Raw genomic sequence first — 20,399 nt, forward strand, 5'->3', positions numbered from 1 at the left:
GTTCATACTAGCCTGGAGCTTTTTGGAGGGTCTTGGCATAACTGCAAAACCCAGACAAACAAAGACCAAAAGCCAAACCGGTGACCTCACGCGACCTCACATGACTCACAAGTCCCAACAACAGCTCGTCAAGCCGGCCGAGGTAGAAACTGGATCGTATTTCAGCCTATGGCCATGTCAACTCTCCCCTGTGATCACACTATCACTGACACAGTTTTGAGCGGGACGAAAAGCCCTGCGGCGTCAAGAGTTGGTGCTTTCCCTCATGAGCTGCCTGATAAATGAAAACCCTGTGTGTGTGTGTGTGTGTGTGTGTGTGTTGTCATGAGCTCACAGTGTCATCTACAGTGGCTGCTCTTTACTCATTGTTCTGTCACCTCTGGCCTCGGTGTCAAGCACCTCCGTGCCTGTGTGTGTGTGTGTGTGTGTGTCTGTACACTGACTGTACACAATAAAACAAGCTGCCACTGCAAAATCAGATGAACGCCGATCGGTGACTCACATCCTGGCATGTGTAAAAGAAAATTACAACACAGTTTCAGTTCAAACGTCCGTCAGTGACAGGTTGCACACGGGTGTTTGCACCTCTGAATAACTGAATAACAGTGGTGTGTGTGTGTGTGTGTGTGCTCCTGTCATTGGTGGATCGACAGCCACACACACACACACAAAAAGAAAAGCAAAGCAAAACAAAGACAGGGAGGAGAAGAGGAGTTGACAGCCTCTATGCTCTAGTGGCCCACACAGCAGCTCTGCTTACAGTGTCAATAACTAACAGGATACCACCGCTGCACTGGAGCTTCAGTCTAGTTCCTCAGTGTTGCTTTGGATTGAAGCCTTTGGCGGATGAGTAAATGTAAAAGTATCAATGATACAACTCAATATCATATCAACACTTAATTGATAATGATGACAATAATCTTAAGTTACAGCCCTAAACCATATTTTATATTTTTTTCATCTTGCAGCTCTTTAAATCAATATTAATAAGTTGCATCTCTGGGTCAATAGACACATTCAGAAGCTAATAGACCAGTGGTTCCCACACTTCTCCATGCCAAGGCCTCTGAATAGCACAAGCTTCAGGCCAGGACTCATTCTCCAAACTCCTTGTCAATACTACAACAAAAGACAATTTCTCATTATATTTTCTAATATTCAATAATATAACATTTACGCTTGCAACAGTTTGGTCTTCTCCTTCTCAAAAGTGTTTATTTCTGTAGCAGCAGTTGGCTACATGCTAGCAAATGAGCTATTTCAGAGACAGAGCAGCTCGGTGACGGGCGCAGGCACCAGGCCAACACCAGTTTACAACATGATGAATGATGTTTGACTGCAGGCCATTGAAAGAGGAACATGGCAAATGTGAAATACATTTTATAACAATGCTCATAAAATAAAAGTTGTATTCGTTTTCTTTTTTTTTAAGTTGAATTTTCCTTCAACATCCTTCCTGCTTAGCGTCCACTTTGAGAACCACGACTACACAACGACAACTTGCGGCCTCATTTGTTACGTTTCTATTCCTACTCATACTGTTCTTGAATCTACTACCTCTTTCATTTCTACTGTCTGTCTTGCTGCGACAATCCTGTCACTTTGATGTGACAAGTTTAAGATTTGAGCAGAAAATTTTATCTGCTTCTCTTCCACAACCAGAACCAACGATATATATAAAAAATCATAATCCAAAAGAAGCGAGGTGACTTCCTTCTCTCTATGAATTGCTGAGGTTTTATTGATTTGATTTTTTTCCACCAAACTGAAAATAAAATCAACTCCTCCGGTGAGGAAAACAATTCATTACTGTCGACCGTCTGTGTGGCCTCGGCTGGTGAAGGGCAGAACTACAACTAAACCTAATGAGGGTCAACAATCAATCTATAGATCTACTTATTTCAGATGGATGGTGAATCGAAGTCCTGGCGTGAACAAACGGTATCGACTGAAAGCCGAAGCTGAAGCAGCAGAAACAGGCGGTAAGATGAATGATGGTGAGAGCAGGATGAATGGAGATGGATCATTTTGAAGAACAAAGGACGAGTTTAAAGAGCAGTAAGGACAGAGTGAGACAGACCGGTGCTGAACATCGTCTCACAGTCGATCACTGTTTGTCTTTTTGAGTTAAGCTCTGTGATTAGAAGGGCAGCATCTTGCCAGTGTCTAAATACCAGATACCAATTGTACAAAGTGGATGAAATTATATGAAAACTAGGGATGCACCAGAAAAATGTCATCAGAAAATAGTGATGGGAGTGGCCAATGTTTATCTGTTATGTGACATATTGTCCTGACTCAGAGGAGAAGCCGGTGCTTTTTCCTCTTTTTGGGGGGACATGACTCTGCCGAGATGCCAGAGGGAGCGCATGCATGTTCAATTTGCCAGACGGACCCCCCCCTGGAACTCCAAAAGCATTTTGATAGCTCTGAAAATTCTCCAAACCCTTCCTTAGCATGACGGTGAGTAGAAAATTGGTGAATAATCGATTTTGGGTGAAGTATCCCTTTAAGGTGAGTGAAAATGTCATTTTTTTTGTGAGTATGAAAGATTTCTTGGTTTCCTTTACACAAAAGAGCAACAAACAACAGAAAAAAAACATTGGTAGGCTACCAGCATCGGCCAAATTGTTATTTTAAACATCTGTATCGGCCCAGGATTTCATAATCGTTTCATCCCTAATGAAATGCAAGCCAACTAATGCATTACATTCTCAGTACTACAACTAGTCCAGTTCGACATATTAAAGCACAGTCCTCCTCCACATTCAGAGGAGCCATAAGCAGCATGTGTGCAGGGAAACTCTTCAGCTGCTGGGAGTGATGTGGTTCAGATAAAACTACAACAATATAGTCCAGTTAAGTTTCTTTCCTTCTCTTGAGTACTACACACAATTAATCCCTGGTTTACTTCAGTTGAACAGAAACAACAACATGAGTGTTTGTGTTTGTGAAATCTGAAACAAACCACTGCAGGTTTAGGTCTGCGAGACGCATGCACAGATTTTTTTTTTGCACATGTCCAGAGGTAAAGGACACATGAGAGAAATTTCACATACAACGAAAGTGAAACAAAAGAAAGATGCAGGTCAAAAATCTCAGCGATAATTAAAAAGAAAACTGCAAGAAAAAATAAAATGATTAGAAATGTGGGCGTACTAGTTTTTTCAGGGGTATTATGAAGCTCTACAAAACAATACGTTTATCATATTCTCTATTTAGAAATACCAAAATTTGGTGCTTTATCAAGAAAACAATCATTAGATCCATCAGTAATAGAAATACCTGTTTTGCTGCTGCACTGACATGTAGTCGGACCTTCCTGATGCTCATCGCATCATGCTCTGTGTTTACAAACTAAACCATGAAATGAAAACATCACAGCGTCCTGAACCTCCCACAACATCAGAGGAGAAGCCAACGTAAACACATCCGTTACCTTTGACCTTTTTCCTGTCGCACGTCAACCAGTGCGTGTTTCCAAACGTCCAGAACACTTAGCGCCTGACCCTTAAGCTAATGCTACGGCAAACTGACGGCTGACCTGAAAGAAAACACGGTGTAAGAGTGTCAATGTAGACTAAGTAGGGTATCAATGGTTCAAATCCTCTGCTGTGCCCTGGCAGTAAACACCGCTGACCGGGGCTAATCCTGAAGAAACCAGACTGTACCAACAGATGCTGTTACAACCAGCTGCTGACTCAGGTTTAGTCTGACGGTAAATGTAGAGTGTCTGCTTTAAAGGTGAAGCCAACCATCATAGTTAACCACAATAAATATGGGGAGTGATAACTAGCAGCTGATTGAAGCACTTTGTTGAGTCTGTGATGTAATTTTAAGGAAATCTTTAAGAAAGAAGAAAAAAAAGGAAGGAAAAACGAATCCCTTTCCTTAATAATTGGCAACTTTTCCATTTTACACTATTACACACCCGGAGGATTTGCTCCTAAAATGTCCATGAATAGATCACAAGCCTCAGCGAGCCCACAGGGTTGGCACATGATTTGGCTTGTCAGACTCGTTCAGCGCCCACAAAGTTCCCCTTTGGATCCCCCTCTTCTACTTCTTCTTTGGCACAAAATAGAAAATATGGCCTACAGGAAATCTGGAATTAATCTAGGGGATATCGTTTTAAAATGTGATTTAATGCTAGCTCAAAACAGACAGCCTTAATATTAAGGACCGGGACGGTTTTGTTTTTAATTATATGATTCACTTTTCTTGCTGCTTCACAAAAAGCTCGTTCTTCAAGGGATAAAGGAGAGGAGTTGGGTCTAACATTTGGATGCTGCTCATATTCAACTGTAAAAACCACGTCTATACCTGATCCTAAGAAAACACCTATTTTTTCAACCCTCCATCCATATTCTAGTGGTTATCTCCAAATAAATTCATGGGGGGAGATTTTAAACGACAAAACATTTTTATGTAACAAGCTTTCGCACCACCCGTGAAGAAACCCCCGGCGCTCCCTGGCTAATACCACAGAGAAAAGCCTTTTGCTTTCCCTTTTCATTCAGCCCCATCTACCTTTTGTTACGGACAAAGAAAGTACCTTGTGATGCTCCCCCCACCGCCTCACAATGCCCTCAACTATACGATCCCATACACATGCTAACACTGAGCAACACAAATGCTAATAAGGGCACAGACACATACTGTCCTACAGCAGCACAGCCAAAAGCTCCAACCATCAAACCAAGTGGTCCAATTAAATATTCAAAAACCACCAGATGCTTCTACACACAGGGATGGACTCACAACCACAGCTGGGACGAATGGACAGTTAAAGCGCTGCAGCAAACTAAATAAAACCATTGTAATATTCAACATATATGGGTGATTGAACCAAAAATGCTTCACTGGACACATTTATAGCGTAGAGGTTCACCACACCATCCCTGTCCTGGTTTGTATACGGAGCTGCTATCAAGTCCTTCAGTGTGATTTATAACAGTCTGAGATGACACGTAAGGAAAAATCTTCCGTGAAATACATTACACTGAGAAACAAGACAGGGAATATTTGTGGCCGGGGGAATTTATAAACCCCCCAGTGTTTGTTTCTCCTGTGACAAATTTACCAAAACTAATGACGGCTCAAATCGACTTCACAGCAAATTAAATTACAGGCAGATTATTGTATCCTCTCTCGGATGGTTTCCTAAATGAGGCTGTTACATCCACAACGAGATTAGCTGGAAGAAATGTGCCATTCTTCTGGCGGCTCCTAAAGGAACCCAGTAAATACCAACCGGGGCCCCTGCAGAGAGGTCGGGTCGAGGATCTGTAGCCAGACCCAAGAGGTCGGCGAAACAGTTTGACATAGTTTTTACTCGACTACAAAAGCAAAACTGTATCAAATCATCTCTGGATCCGACTGAAACGTTAAACTGTCTTGACAATCTGGCGTAGAAATGAAAGTAAATTCATGAGTGGGTGCTTTCCTTCCAGGCGTACAGTACAGGAGCACACAAAAGGCGCTGGTATGTGTGCACACAAAATACTGGATCCAGACCCTGTCCAAGGACATGTGACATGCAAGGCCATGTGCCAGACTGCCAGTGATGCCGTGTCAGATTAAGGAGACAGACTGCTGCTTCCCACAGGGCTGAATACAAACAATGCTGGAGAGTGGCAGGAGGAAAAAAAAACCTTGGCTGTAGCTCGCATGCAGGCGACGTTCAGGAAAAACAATCTCCTCAGCGCTCCACGTTATCATGCCAAGCGGTTGGCGGCGGCGCTGCACTTATTTGTAAGGAGAGGAGTTTACAGGCTCGACACTGTACAAGAATCAGCAGGTTTATGTGTACAACTCGGTTGTACAGTTATAATTAGAGATCTATACATGCGTGTACCGACAAAACAACACCTTTAACAGAAGGAAAACTGTAGGACAAAGTTGATTAAACTTCCAAGAATCCAAGAGGAACAGTTGCAAGTGACGAAACCAGAGGAAATATGAGAAAATGCCACAGAAAAGTGTGGCAGCACAACAACAATGTATATAAAGTATCTCTGATGAACACTCTTCCATCAGAGTCTCTTCTATATTTAGCATCGATGTCAGCCAAGTTTTGTGTTATTATTTGAGGTTATTTTTAATCGAGGAAATTCCAGAGTTTCCACTCTCATGAATCGTCCGAGTGGACTTCTGATGGCGAGGGTACAGTAGGAGATACAGTAAAAAAAGAAAATGCTTTCTTGAAAAGGTTTGTGTGACACATGCACTCCCACAACATGAAGTGTGACGCAGCTCTGAGCTCCCGCTGCCGTTCTGACTAATCAGATAAGATGAAACTGTGGCGAGATCTGGGAGAGGCCCTTCGACCTTTGAGCCTCTGCCTTGCGTAACCTTTGCAGTCACTTGGGACACAATGGTGACGCATACTGGTAGGGCCCGACCGATATGGATTTTTTGGGGCCGATGCCGATTACGATTATTAGGGGGAAAAAAACCCGATAACCGATTAATCGGCCGATTATTATTTTTTTTTTAATTAAGTTTTAAAATTGTATTACTATAATAATATATCTATATATATTATATAATATATAAATTAGGGCTGCCTGGTCGACCAAAAAATCATTAGCCGACTAAAATTTCATTGGTCGATTGGTTGCATGAAAAAAAAAAAACATTTGAAGCCCTGTCTTGTCAAAATGAAGTCAAAATCAATATGGGCTTTTATTTTGAAGGGCCAAATACAGGAAGTCATGACACGTGATACTTTTTTGTTGTTGTTTTTTTTACACGGCACGGCGTCTCTCTCTCCCTCTCTCTCTCTCTTTTCAATTAAAAGCGATCAGCGGTTGCTGCCGTGCCCGGCACCGTGTCAAAGCGCTCACCGGCGGTCAGTCTCACGGAGCAGAGACATGATAGTCCCCGCTGCAGTCAGAGTCCCGCACCGCTCCACGCCGCCGCGGACCCCCGCCCCACCCGTCACACAGCCTCAGCTCAGTCACTCCCTCCCTCATCTACTGTGTTTATTGGTGATAAATGAGCATACTGCCGTGCCGGTATATAACGGTAAAACCCGACCCCGACCGGCTTGTTGAATCTCGGACCCAACACGGCCGGAGACGAGCATTAATTAATTAATTCACAACCCGACCGCGGTAAAAAAAAAAATTAAAAAAAAGGGAAACAGAAAGCCAGTGGCAACACTGGTTTTGAGACAGATCAGTCACTCTGCTGTGTGCTGTGACTGAGGTGGTAGTGGATGGAGTTTGTCATGAGGTCGGCGCCGGTGCGGGGGAATCTTTTCAAAGTAAAACCAAGTTTTATTCCCTGCATTTTATTCCTGAAAATATCGGCGACAATCGCCGAGTTTTGGCCGATTACCGATTAGTTTCAAACGGGCTATAATCGGCCGATTTAATCGGCTCGCCGATAAATCGGTCGGGCCCTACATACTGGTCTTTTTACAGGATGTATACTCAGAAACTAAAAGCACAGGAATAGAGGTTTTTTTCTCCTCCTAATAAAATAAGTGGGGATGAGAATGAAACATCACCAACGAAAATGTGTCTGTTTGAGAAGCTGTTTGAAGTTACTGTTTTTAAGAAAAAGTTCCTTGGCTGCTCGATGAAATTCAGCTTTTGACAAGTTTGCCTTCTTTTGTCTGAGAGTAACGTCCATCCAGATTTTAGAGTGAAGGCAACATATCTGCACTAATCAAGTGGCTCCATTGATTGTATCTCATGTAGGACTGACACATTCAGTCGACTGATTGGTGAGTTGATAAGACAATCGACAGGAAAATAACCAGCAACCGTTCTGACCATCAACAGGAAATGGTATAAAAATGATAATCATCAGATGTTCTCTAGCTGCAGCCTCTGAAATGAGACGATCTGCTGAGCTTTGGACAAAACATAAAGACTTAAACAAGTCACTGTGGCCTCTGAGACGCAACAGTGGGCATGTTTTACTATAGATTTACAATTAATCAACAGATGTAATCAATATGGAAAATAATTGTTAGTCTCAGTTCTAATTTCATCGTTGTCCCACCAGCAGCTGAAGCAACACAGACTCTCACATCCTTTACACGCAGGAGGACTATATTTGGTCTGAACACCCACTAAGGTTCTTGAACCTCCGACCGTATCCTCCATCGCAGTGAGATGTGGTCAGGGCTGCGACCACACCCAGCTGTGTTGTTGCGTGATACTCCACTGGCGCACGCCGTTGCTGTTAAAACAGGGGGGGAGGAAGAAGCACGCCGGCATGGAGGAGCAAATTATTATAGACGGGCTTCGGAAATTTTAATGAAGTCTAGAAATCCATGTTTAATTTTCCAGTGACATGAACCAGAGAAAAGCTGCGAATCAAGTCTCATGTTTGAGAAGCTGAAAATCACATTTTCTTCTTGAGAAATTAGTTAAACAGTTCAAACACGACTACAGCGTTGTCACTTTGTTTTCCATTGATCATCAGCACATCATAAAGGCTGCGAATGAGTGTCAGCAAGCATCTCGAGTGTTTTCGACATGGCTTGTGCGATGACTTCCAGCAAACTGCTCATGCTTTGAAAGATCAATCCTGGTGCAGAAGCCTGAAAAAGTTGAGGGACTGACTGGCTCTGTAAACACTCACTGGCCCACAATCGCCATCACAGAGAGAGATGATGATGAAGGTACCAGGGGCTGGAAAACCATTACTGAAGCGTAACTCAGTAATTGCCCTGGCACACTCTCTGAGGCGCAGCTCGGTCTTATCTTCAGGGCAGCCTGCCATCTCTGCCAATCACAGCGAGTGGAGGAGGAGGGAGGAGTGGGGGGGGGAGGCCGGCGGAGGGGGAACTTCCTTCCGCATCCATTCATGCCATTGAGGCCACCTGCTGTGCCTGTCAAAGGCTGGAGGGAGGGCTGGGATAGAGAAAGAGCCGTCGTTGGGAGCTATAAAACAAGAAGAGCTCTTCTTGTTCTCTGTGCCCACACGTCGCTCCGACTGTGTGGAAATCTGAAATCTGAGAAATCGGAAATACACAATGTTTGTTCATTTTTCCCAATGTTTTGTTGAGTGTGTCGCGTTGAGAGTTTGGCCTTTTTTTCCTGCTGTGGATCGACAGCTCACTCAGCAGCCTTGAAAACAGTCAAACTGTAACGATACTGTAAGAGTCCTAATCGTGCAGTGAGGACACTCGACGGGTATGCAAGGATCCTTCATGCCTCCAGTTAAACTCAAGTCCCTGAACCCCGGCCAACACCACCTGTTAGTGCTCCTCACTCCTCCGCCAAACAGCCCTCGCCATTCCAGCTGTGTGTGTCTGTGTGTGTGTGTGTGTGAAGGAGACACGACTGTCCAGCCAACTGGGGCTGTTCTAACAGAGGGATTACCATGGAGGAGGATTACTGTGGCACCGGAGTATATAAGCACACCAACAGACACATGCACAGTCAGGGACACTGTATAAACACACACAAACACACACAGACTGTAACACAACATTACAACAGTGCTCCTGTATTTTAAGCCCTGGAATAAAACACAATTACTTGAAATTAGTGCAGTTTGCAGTTGCACCATCACAATAAAAGCATGCAAGTTGCAAACTGTCGACAAAAAGCTGTGACGTGATTTAAACTCTGCTGTAATATAATATGTCCTGCAATAAAGGCCCACTACAGCTGAGGCCTACAGCAGCTGATTGTGTGTGTGTGCAGTTGACTGGGTGAGGCAGACTGACTGAAAGCAAGAGGTTAAATTTAGTTATGTGAATGAAATCAAACACAAATCTGACCTGAAGCTACAAAACAAAACAAAAAAGTGAGAGGTCTTGTTTCTCCTGTGTATTTTACAGACTAAAACTGATCCAGTGCAGCTCAGTGCCTGGTCCAGGATCAGGACTGGGACGTTTGGTCTGAGTCTTTCCTCATTGTTGTCTTCTGGTCTTGGATTGTGCAAAAGCAAAAAAAAAAAAGAGACCAGGATCAGGGTCAACGACGACCCAGGCTTTAGACTTTAGTAACACACCGAGGAAACTCTCCTCTTCCTAACTTTCTCTTAGTGTCACAGCAGCAGCAGCAGCACCAGGCCCACCAGGCTGCCTCCACTTCCAGAGACAAAATGTGACTTTTCCTTTTTCTCCTCCTCCTGCTGCTCCTCTCTGCCCCAGCAGCACTTCTTACCTTGAAAGCGACCTCAGCAGTGTTGTACTTCGGCTACATGCGTCCTGTGGGTCTTTTCCCCTGCACGTTTTTGTAATTTCACGTCGACAAATCCAAACAAAAACAAAAAAAAGAAAAGAAAAAATGAGTGGGGGGGAAAGAAAACAGCAGGCACAAGCAGTCTCTCTCTCTCTCTCTGTGTCTAACGTGGAGCCTCAGTCTTCCCTCTGTCCCATACCGATTAACTACTTCACCAGCCCAAAGTCCTCCGCTGGGATCCTCTCTGCTCTTTAAGACCGAGGACACGCCGCCAGCTGACAAAGACCGACGCTTTAATATGGCGGGGCCACGGCCACGGCCACGCAAAAACTGTTAAAATATCCAAAAATCACCGCCCGCTGATAGGTCGGGGTTGCCCCTGAAAGACACACAACAATAGCCGGACGAGGACCGAGGAGCCGACGAGGCCAAAGAAGGAATCATGCTGCGTTCAGGCGCACAGATTAAACTCGGACTTTCGGCTTTCCCACCGTCAATTAGTCGCAAAACACTCAATTAACACACGATTTAAAGCTCGTTTTAAACAACTTAATGCCACACCATGAATCTTGTCACTTAGTGGCACCGTTTTCCTTTCATAAAGCGCTGGAAAAGGGTAAATAAAAGTCTAGACCGAGTCTGCATAGCAGGAAATTGTGATTTCTGTGTTTTGTTAATGATATTTTGACCCCTTTGATTTAACCTCTGAGTTTGTGAAGGGGCCCCTAAGCCCCAGTTTATTTATTAATTATTAATAACACAGAGACATATCACCATAAATAATAGCCTAACGTATTTACTGTTTGTTGCTGCAGTTAACATAGCATCATCAATTAATCTGCCCAATAGCCTAGTATTGAATGATTAAATACAAAATAACAAAACTCCTCTGTCCCAGAGTCAAAACCAAAGTAATAAAGTTACTAGTTTTGTTTGGTCATTGATATGAAGTTCAATTTGCAACCGTGTAGAAAAGGAGGCAATCGACATCGTTAGAGAAATTAGAAATAGGATAGGCTATTGAATGTTCAGCGCTCATACCGGCTTGAAGTATATTTTCCGATTACACTTGAACGTCTCGTCATCTCGTATTGAGAGGTTTTCCCGTGTGCCCAATATGGCCGACATCCCTGTCTCTGATAGAGGTGAAAATCCACCGTCTGACTCCGTAACAAACACACAAACCAGCCGCACTTTCTCTGAACCACTAAACCAAGTCATTAAACATATTTTTTCTTTGAGTTGTTTCATTCACTCTCACTCACCAACACCAACATTGGCCTGTTGTTTGTTCTTTGAACCTCATTCACAATGTGCAGGGATCTGGCGCCCTCTAGGTTTCATGAATGGGCTCACGTAGGCTTTACTACTTCAGACTGAAGTTGAAGGACTGAGTGTTCAGATAAAAGACTCCTGTGTCACATATTGTAAAACAGTCTGTAGTTTACACATGATGAATAACAGATTTAACTTCCCATGGATTCAGTCCTATAGGATGAATTTAACAGGTCCTGTGTCTATTTTGGATAGTTAATTGATAGACCATAGGCCTAATAGAAGACCAGGATAAGACTTTTCTATGTCTTGTGATTTTTGAAATGTGATATTAGAAAAAGAAATCAGGTAGACCAGGTCTAAAGCTGCATGTTAAGAGACACAATACAGAGATTTTTTTTTAAGTGATTGTAAAGTGATTTGCTGACCCCTACTGACACTGACTGAGGCACTGCAAGCTTCGCCTGGGGGAGAGAAGAAAAGCTGCCCCTGAAGGGAGGGCGGCACGCACACACACACACACACACACACACACACACACACACACACACACACACACACACACACACACACACACACACACACACACACACACACACACCACGGTCTAGTCTTTGTTTGGTATAAAAGCACCAGCTCTTACTTCGTTGTCCTCTTCAGTGAATGAAACTTAATTGTTCAAGTGTCAGGTAGAGTCTTACTCCACATAGGTACAGTAGACAAACATCCATTCTCAGATAAAATTGTAGCCTATGTGCTGGTGTCTGTAGATTATGAAGGGCTGATAAAACATGATTGAAAGGTCTCGTAGGGTAATGGATCATTGTATATCTGTTGGGTTAGTGGGGGTTATCAGGGAGAAGGAGTTGTGGTGTGTCTATCTGTGGTTCCTGGCCTGGGGGTTGGGCGTCCACAAGGGGTCACAAGATCAACCTGAGAGTGTTGCAAGATTATGGAAGATTTTATATTCTCATATAAAGACATAAAACCAAGAAATAAAGTGATTCACTATGTTGTAATTGAGATGACTGAATATGTCTTTTGTCCACACCCTCTCTGCGTATATGACTCTTTGAGCAGGATGACAGGATGTGTCTACGTGCACATACGTACAAAGACTGAAGCCACCATTTACATAGGAACATGACGTCCATGAAATATATAGGTATATGGAAGAAACCGTACATTTCCAAAACAAAGCATTAAATACCTTTTTTTTTTTAAATGTGTGTGTGTGTGTGTGTGTATTTTTTGTACAGCACTATTCTTTCTGTTTGATTCGTTTTCATTTAAGATATGCTGTACAAATTCATATTCATTTGTCAGATATTTGCCTTTTTATCTAAACTATATTGATCTTTTACTTCTTCAGGGGTCTCCTCAATAAAACTATAAGAATTAAATTATTCTCTTCTGCTCAGCAGGGATGTCAAACTCAATTTAGTTCAGGGGCCACAAACAGCACAATTTAATCTCAAGTGGGCCGGACCAGTAAAATAATAGCATAATAACCTTTAAATATATTTTAAAAATTGAGATTTCCCTCTGTTTTAGTACATTAATAAGATGTTTACAGTTACTGAACTATCCTTTTACAAAACATATTATGAACCACCTGAAATTTATTGATAAAAAGATGTGCAATTTCAAATTTTCACACTTGACAAATTCATCCTGAGGGCCAGATTGGACCCTCTGCAGGGCCGGTCCTGGCCCACGGGCCGCATGTTTGACACCCCTGTCTTAGAGATATAATACAGTACAACAATCAATGACAAGGAGAGTCAATGGGTTTAAAAAAACTTGTAGCCAGTGGCTTTTATGAATGAATCTTAAACCCCAAATTGCATAGCCAACCATATCTCCAACCAGTTTGATTTTCACCTCATACCATCTTAATACTTATACAAGATACATTGTTCAATTTTGGCTTTAATAGGCCATATTTTAGGCTATATTATATGCATTTTATGCATAGGCTATATTTTTGAAGACAGTTCCCTGTTCATTGCCAGCTGTTTCAGACCGTGCTTGTTTACATCGTGACAACCAAATGTAGGTAGGGTTTACTCATCTTTTCCTTCTCCCTGGTGTGTGGACTGTGACGGTGAATGAGCCTCAGCGGGGCTCGCATGTTTCCCTGCTCTCCTCATGATGGCGCCGTTTGCTCAGCCTTACCGATGCTGCTGCTGCGCCTCTTATCTGTTGCACTGGGCCTGATATTAGTAGTCTGCTCCAGTTCAAACATATGGGCTTTAAGTTGAGCTCTTCATAGCAATCGCGCCCCGCGAAGACGGAGAGGAGGATGGGATATAGACCCCCCCCTCCGGTGACAGCCTCTGTTCGTCATACTGCGTCAGAGTAAACAAAACGCTGACGCGAGTCTCTCTCCTCTTTGGCAAACTCTTCAATTGGCTGCTTGAGCTATAGGTGTGATTCAGAGCAAAACCAGAAAGGTGCGCTGACCTCCACTTGCTGATCTCAAATCAGGCCTCACACACAGGCCCCCTCCTCCAAATTAAAAGTCTCCTATAACTTTGCTGTAAGACATTTTACATGCCATCAAAATGAATGTGAAGTTTTTGTTATACACTGTGACTGTAGGCTATTATTCGCTTACAATAGATAGGAGATTACAGAGGGTTGACTCAGCCCAGTAGTTCAAGTAGAGAAAGAAGTAGGCCCGACTTCCTCTTCTTGGGGTTAATTGGTTCATATAAGCTACAAGTATTTTCTCGGAATTTTTCGTTTGAAGGTATCAATCAGCGCATTATAGTGATCCAGACAATTTGAGAACAATGTTGGGGAAATGGGTGAATCGTTCATAAAGCCACGTAGGCTGATGGCTCTCTGAACCGGCATCCTGCGTCACCAGCCTGCGTTCAAATCAGATTACGTGCCTCGTTTGTTTCAACAATCTAAAGGACAGGCCGCAGACTTAGCGCTGTCGTTGCATTGGCCATTAGAGCCACCACCACCACCACCACCACCACCTCTTAACCCCCCCGCCCTCTCTCAAACCTCCCCGCGATGATATCCACCGAGCAATTATTGGAAATGATTAGGAAAAGTGACTGTAAAGTCAGAAAGCCGCAATCTGAGCTGATTCATTTCAACACCGGACAGCTCCTGACTCCCAGGAGGCCTTGAACTTGGTCAGCGGAAGCCTGATCCACCACCAACCCCCCCCTCCCACCAAAACCACCCCGGTCACATGAAACCACCACCAGCGAAGACGATCACTTCCCAGTTTAGTCATAATCATAAAAGCCTAATTGGACTTATTGATGACGTGTGGGGGCAGTGTCGGTCACGGTGACGGAAAGTAATTGATTTGTATTGGTCCTGCGTGAAGTTCAAGAATTCGTGTGTGTGCATTCACAACTATTTCTTTTCTTTTCTTTCTTTCCTTTTTAAAGAAGAAAGTTTGGAAGTAAACTTCCATCATAGGTGGGGGTGGGGTGGGGTGGGGTGGGGGGTGAGTCTGACAGATACATCGATGAGGAAGGAACTGTACTATTATATTCCGGGAGGAAGACTTGATGACGTCTATAGCATCCTTAATGTGACTTATTGGAGGGAGGAGGAGGAGGAGGAGGGAGGAGGAGGGGGGGCATGGCTTACGATACATGGATAAAAATCCAAGGCAATCACAGCACAGGACAAAAGTTTAGAGCAACGATATGTAGGTAGACGAACATACAGCGGCGCCTTCCCACCGAGTTTTTTTGTTTGCCAGCGCGACCGGCCGAGTCTTATTAATTGTGCATAAAAGTGAGCTCGGCTGCACTGAGGGGAACATAAGGAGACGACGGAGGCGCTTCAGCCAGGAAAGAAGTGCCGTGAGAAAGATACCGTCTCTCTCTCTCTCTTTCTCTCTCTCTCTCTTTCATACACGCACACACACACACTACCACAGCCGCGCCCGGATCACATCCTACAGCACAGCGCTCTCCCTGCTCTCCTGCTATAGGTATGTGCTTTATCTGCGGATTGACTGAGAGCGAGATAAAGTAATGGAAATTATTCTTCTTTTTTTTAACCCCCCTTTCCTCTACACTGCATGGAGATCTGGTGTTTTTTTTGTTTTTTTTAATGACTTTGGCGCTGCATGCAAAAGGACTCTATGTGAATGCCACATTAAACTTTTACCAAACGGAAGGAATAAAACAGACCAATATTTTCTCTTTTTTTTCTCCCCTTGGTTGTTGTTGCTTTGAACAAACGGACGCTGCGTCTATCCAGTTTATTTAAAGAAGTTTATATTATTCGCTCCAGCTTTACCCTCCTCTTCTAGTTTGTAATAAGAGAAGTGGCAGAGCATGTGGATTTGATAGAACAAAGAGTGAGCATGGTGTTTCTGTAGGAGTGACTAACCTGTTTAATGTTTTTTTTTGTTTTCTTTTTTGTTTTCATTTTCTAACAGCATGGCCAGTTCGAGTAAAGCGACTTTAATCTTGCTCATCTACGGAATCTTAATGCACTACAGCGTCTTCTGCACACCTATCGGACTAAGTTACCCTAAGATTAGGTAGGTGTTTGCTGCTTCATGCAGCTTTATAACCTCATTGTTGTTTTTTATCTGCATCTGAAACTGTTTTTGTTCAATGATTGAATGGTTCAATCATTGCGTTGTGATTGACTATGAAGTTACTGCATTTGTACATTATGTTTCGAATAACTGTGCGTAATTGCGCACGGACCCTGCGCGCAATTTTAAAATCAGGGAGTTGAGAAGGAATAACAAAAAGGGGGAAATATTATAACGCAAAGATGATAAAAATGCATATCTGGTGTTGTGGAAAATGGTTATGGAGATTGCGTGGAAGTGTCTGTCCGGTGGGACGGTTCACAGAACTCCCCTTATTAAAAATGAGAGTGCAGTCAATGCAATGGATAGCCCTGGGGATGACGGTGGACTGGCGTCACCAAGGAGAGGCGAGGCAACACGAATAGGAGAGCTCTATGCGTTTAAGATTTATTCTTCTTTTTCTGAGAAAAGCATATCCATAATTTGGGCGTGGTTCTGTCTTATTGATTCTAGTTTGTTTTTTTTCTTCTCCTCCTCTACTGATTGCAGCACTCTTGATAAAAATGTTGGCTCCAGGTCTACGCTAAACATGCTGGTTTTCACACCCATTGTTTCCATCTCTAAATAATTAATGAGTCTGTAGCCTGCGTTCAGAGCAGAAGCACCAGGTTGGAATTAAGAACATATTTCCCCGATTAAATAATGAATTTAAATATAGAAAAAATAAACTATGCGCATTTGACACATTTTAAAACATTATTATTATTATCATTAATGCTTAATATATAAATATATATTTTAAAAAATCGTTTTCTGCTTTTATCTATAAACACCCTCAGGATTTCGTTTTCTTTGCCCGGTCTCTAAAGCTTTTTAACCTCCCACTGATTTTTAGCAGCAGATGCAGACATTCTTTCACTCCTGCGTCCCACTTGTGCACAGATCAGATTTGTGATGAATGCTGCTCCTCTTCTGCAGACTTGAAAACGACGCCTTCGATGAGGATGGGAATTCATTATCCGACATGGGATTTGATAGCGACCAGATTGCTATACGAAGCCCACCATCCCTAAACGACGACGATTACACTCTATACTACCCACCGGAGAAGAGGTAAACGTGCTCCCACCTCCACCACCTCCACCACCTCCACAGCTTTAGAGCCTTTACAGAATTGAATCCCATTCTGATTCTGACTTTTTTGCGCTAATGTTTGCTTGCTTTGTTTTTTTCCCAGAGTTCCTCATGTTATTTGTTCTGTGTTATTTTCATACCGAGTAGCCTAAAATGTTGATTCAAATACTGTCTAGGATATGTATAAATATTTAAAAAAGGGTCGGCACATAACGGAAGGATGCAGCCTGTGTGTAAAAAAAAAAAAAAAAAAAGGCTCTGAGGCTGCGATTAAATGCACCTGATGTGATATTGGAGCTGAGGGGTGGGTGGGGACATTTTAGGCTACTTCTGATCATTTTTGTCTGCGCTTTTTTTTTAGTCACTGATGATCTATGTGTTTTTTGGCGTTTTATCATCTCAGACCAGAAAGGCATGCTGAGGAAGAATTAGATAGAGCCTTGAGGGAGATCCTGGGTCAGTTAACAGCGAGACATTATCTGCATTCTCTGATGACAATTCGTGCAGGGTAAGGGCATTTCTTATAAGCGTTCACCTGCAGCCATCTTTTCTTTTCTTTTTTTAATATATATTTTTATTTCTATTGTTCATCCGCTGCACAAGTTCAGGCTTCTGCATCACTGTCATTTTATGTGCGTGTTTGTTTCATTTGTATCTCTTCATGTTAAAAAAAAAACTACGTGTAGACATTTTCATTACACCTTCTTGTGTTGTGTTTCTTTGTTGTGGCGTGGCACTGCGTTCATGATTAACGAATGAGGGTCAGTTTCCTGAGACTAAAATACACTGCGATTTATTTACTATATATAATCAATCGATAAATTGATTTTTTGTTGTTGTTATTGTTTGCCGGGGCACTGTTGAAAAATCCTGCGTCACATTATGCAATGGGCTCTGAATGAATTATTTATAACTTTTCCAAAACGCTTAAATCACTGTTTCTTTTACACTGTCTTTGCTTGCCGCCTTGATTTCAAACGAAAAAAACGGGATGAAAGGCCCATAGATCCATTATTAATGGGTGCAGGCAACTTTGAATTGTGGCAAGAAGAAGAAGAAGATGACGAAGAAGAGATTATCAAAGGAGATGTGAAATAAGAAAGAGCAGGGATCTGTTGAGAGGAGGAAGTGTGCAGCTTTATCTCATGTTTTAAATCGTGTTTTTTTGTTTGTTTGTTTGTTGTTTTTGCAGTGAAGAGAACAGCATGGAGGACGAGACAGAGCCCTTATCCAAAAGACATTCAGATGGGATCTTCACCGACAGCTACAGTCGCTATAGAAAGCAGAAGGCCGTGAAGAAATACCTGGCAGCGGTTCTGGGACGAAGGTACAGACAGAGAGTTAGGAACAAAGGACGTCGACTGGCCTATTTGTAGCGTTGTTCAAGCGCCCAAACTGAACCTCCTGTGTATATACATCCAGTCGTTAAATCAAAGTCATTCAGATATATCTGACCAACCAGTGGATTGCGCCTGTGTTCTTTCAACATGTATTTATGTATGAAGTAAAGCCATTAAAATGAATATTTTAATAATAATATCGTTTTTTTTTCTTTTTGTACAAAAGCACTTGATACCGCACAGTTATACTTTGTGGACCAATATTTTATTTTCATGTTCAGATGTTGAAAACAAAACAAAATGACTAAAAAAAAAAAAAAAAAAAGAGAGAGAGAGAAAAAAAGAATTAGAAAAAAAAAGATAATTGTGCACCTTCAACGTTATGCGCTTGAAATCTTTAAAGGTCATCTACATATGCAGAAAATAAATAGATTTTAAAAAGACAATCAAAGTATTGAATGTTATACTTATTTTTGTAACCAACGTTCTATTTTTTTAGTGTTGTTTGTTTTCCAAAACAGGCCCAAAGAAGCAGTGAGCATGCTATGTGAGGCATATCCGGCTTATGATAGATGTTGCCCTTGTCCACCCTTCTCCACGCTCCCTTAATGGGAGCTCTGTGGGTTTGTATGGCTTGCTGCCCCCCTCCAAGGGAATTCAGATGGCTTTTGTTGTACAGCCTCTCATTTGGTGGATAACTGATTGACTTACACACTCATTCATGTAACTGGTGGTGGTGGTAAAAAAAAAAAAAAACAATGGAGGAAAAAAAAAAATCTAAATCCAACCCTTCTTTTTAAAAAAGAAATTTCATTGCAGGCTTTTTTGCAAGGGCATCAAAGATAAAGGAAGCACTCAAGTTGCTGTTCACAGTATGCGGCACTACACTGCTTGCTCACTTGCCTCAAAGTCATCCACTGTAGGAGATCAATCGTGCTCGACAGGACTGTGTAAAGAATGTCCCATAATGTGTGTGTTTTGTACAGTATCGAAACGACACAGTGCACATACTCATCATCATCATCATCATCATCATCATCATCTCAATGTTGTCTGTGTTCAGTCAACAGAACTATCTGGAAGAATGTGCTTCAACTGCTGATTGTATTTTTGGGCAGCACTACTCAAGAGAGGACCCAGAACATGTAGGAAGCTAGAGATGAAGCATCTTTTTTTTCTTTCAAAAAAAAAAAGAAAAGAAAAGAGGAAAGGTAGCATCTAGGGATATTTAATTCATATTTCTTATTGATTGGTGCATGTGGAAACTGACACCTTGCTGATTTTTTGCCTAGAAACTGCATGCCATCATGCTTTTTTTGTGCTATCTGGGAGGTGGGCTGTGTTAAGCCTGTTTGAGATGGACTGGATATATGAAGAAGGAGGGCTAGAGCTGGTGGAAACTGGTACTGCACTGACTTGTTGAATTTTTTTGTTACCTCCCCTGCTGCTCGCATTGTGGATATCATAAGGCAAGACACTGGAATCCCTTTTTAAACAATGGCTTTATTTCTATAGCACTCATTGAAAACTTAAATTACAAAGTGCTTTTCCTTTGGTTCGTTTATTCGCTTATTGCCTTCGTCCTGGTATAGCGTTTTTTGAAAAGATTCTTTTGCTTCTAGATGGCCGTGGTGAATTGTTATGATATGATATGACATGCAGTGCTGTGATTCAGTGGTTAAAGACGAAGCTGATCTGTGTTAGGTGTCTTACTGGTTGGTAGTGTGTGGTGGCAAAGACACGAGCAGAGTGTGAGGTGAGAGAAAGAGAGAGAGAGAGAGAGGTATGCATGGAGGAGAAGATGAAGAAAGAGACAAGTGTGTCTGTGTGTGTGAGGAAGAGAAGGAGAGAGAAAGCAAAGTAGGCTGTTGCATTAGAGACAGATTACAGCGGCCAGGAGCTAGAGAGAGAGGTCGTCACACCTGAAACAAATGGAGGGAGCTCCTCTGCTGCTGCTGCTGCTGC

General features: G+C 42.5%; 2 protein-coding genes across 4 annotated transcripts in view; one reads left to right on the forward strand and one right to left on the reverse strand.

Annotated features, from left to right (window-relative positions):
- Positions 1-10,572, reverse strand: part of yes1 (YES proto-oncogene 1, Src family tyrosine kinase) — a 30,169-nt gene extending 19,597 nt beyond the window's left edge. Inside the window, exons 1-2 of one of the 2 annotated variants that reach the window (XM_083991665.1) lie at positions 10,354-10,572; positions 10,137-10,196 (exon numbers count right to left, since the gene is read on the reverse strand). The gene's annotated coding sequence lies outside the window, so the exon portion shown is untranslated. Of the gene's footprint in view, positions 1-10,136 lie in introns of both variants that reach the window. The other variant, XM_083991664.1, reaches the window with a different exon arrangement.
- Positions 10,573-15,856: 5,284 nt separating this feature from the next.
- adcyap1b (adenylate cyclase activating polypeptide 1b) lies at positions 15,857-18,470 on the forward strand (the record flags this gene model as incomplete). Of its 2 annotated transcripts, XM_083990796.1 has the most annotated exons (4): positions 15,857-15,960; positions 16,939-17,073; positions 17,498-17,602; positions 18,287-18,470. In XM_083990796.1, the coding sequence occupies 4 exons, from the start codon at positions 15,857-15,859 to the stop codon at positions 18,468-18,470; spliced, it is 528 nt and encodes a 175-aa protein (XP_083846922.1). The 2 variants fall into 2 exon arrangements, with proteins under 2 accessions (XP_083846922.1, XP_083846923.1); XM_083990797.1 differs by lacking the exon at positions 17,498-17,602.
- Positions 18,471-20,399: the final 1,929 nt, after the last annotated feature.

Source organism: Trachurus trachurus, assembly GCF_905171665.1.
Source record: "Trachurus trachurus genome assembly, chromosome: 17".
NCBI lineage: Eukaryota > Metazoa > Chordata > Actinopteri > Carangiformes > Carangidae > Trachurus > Trachurus trachurus.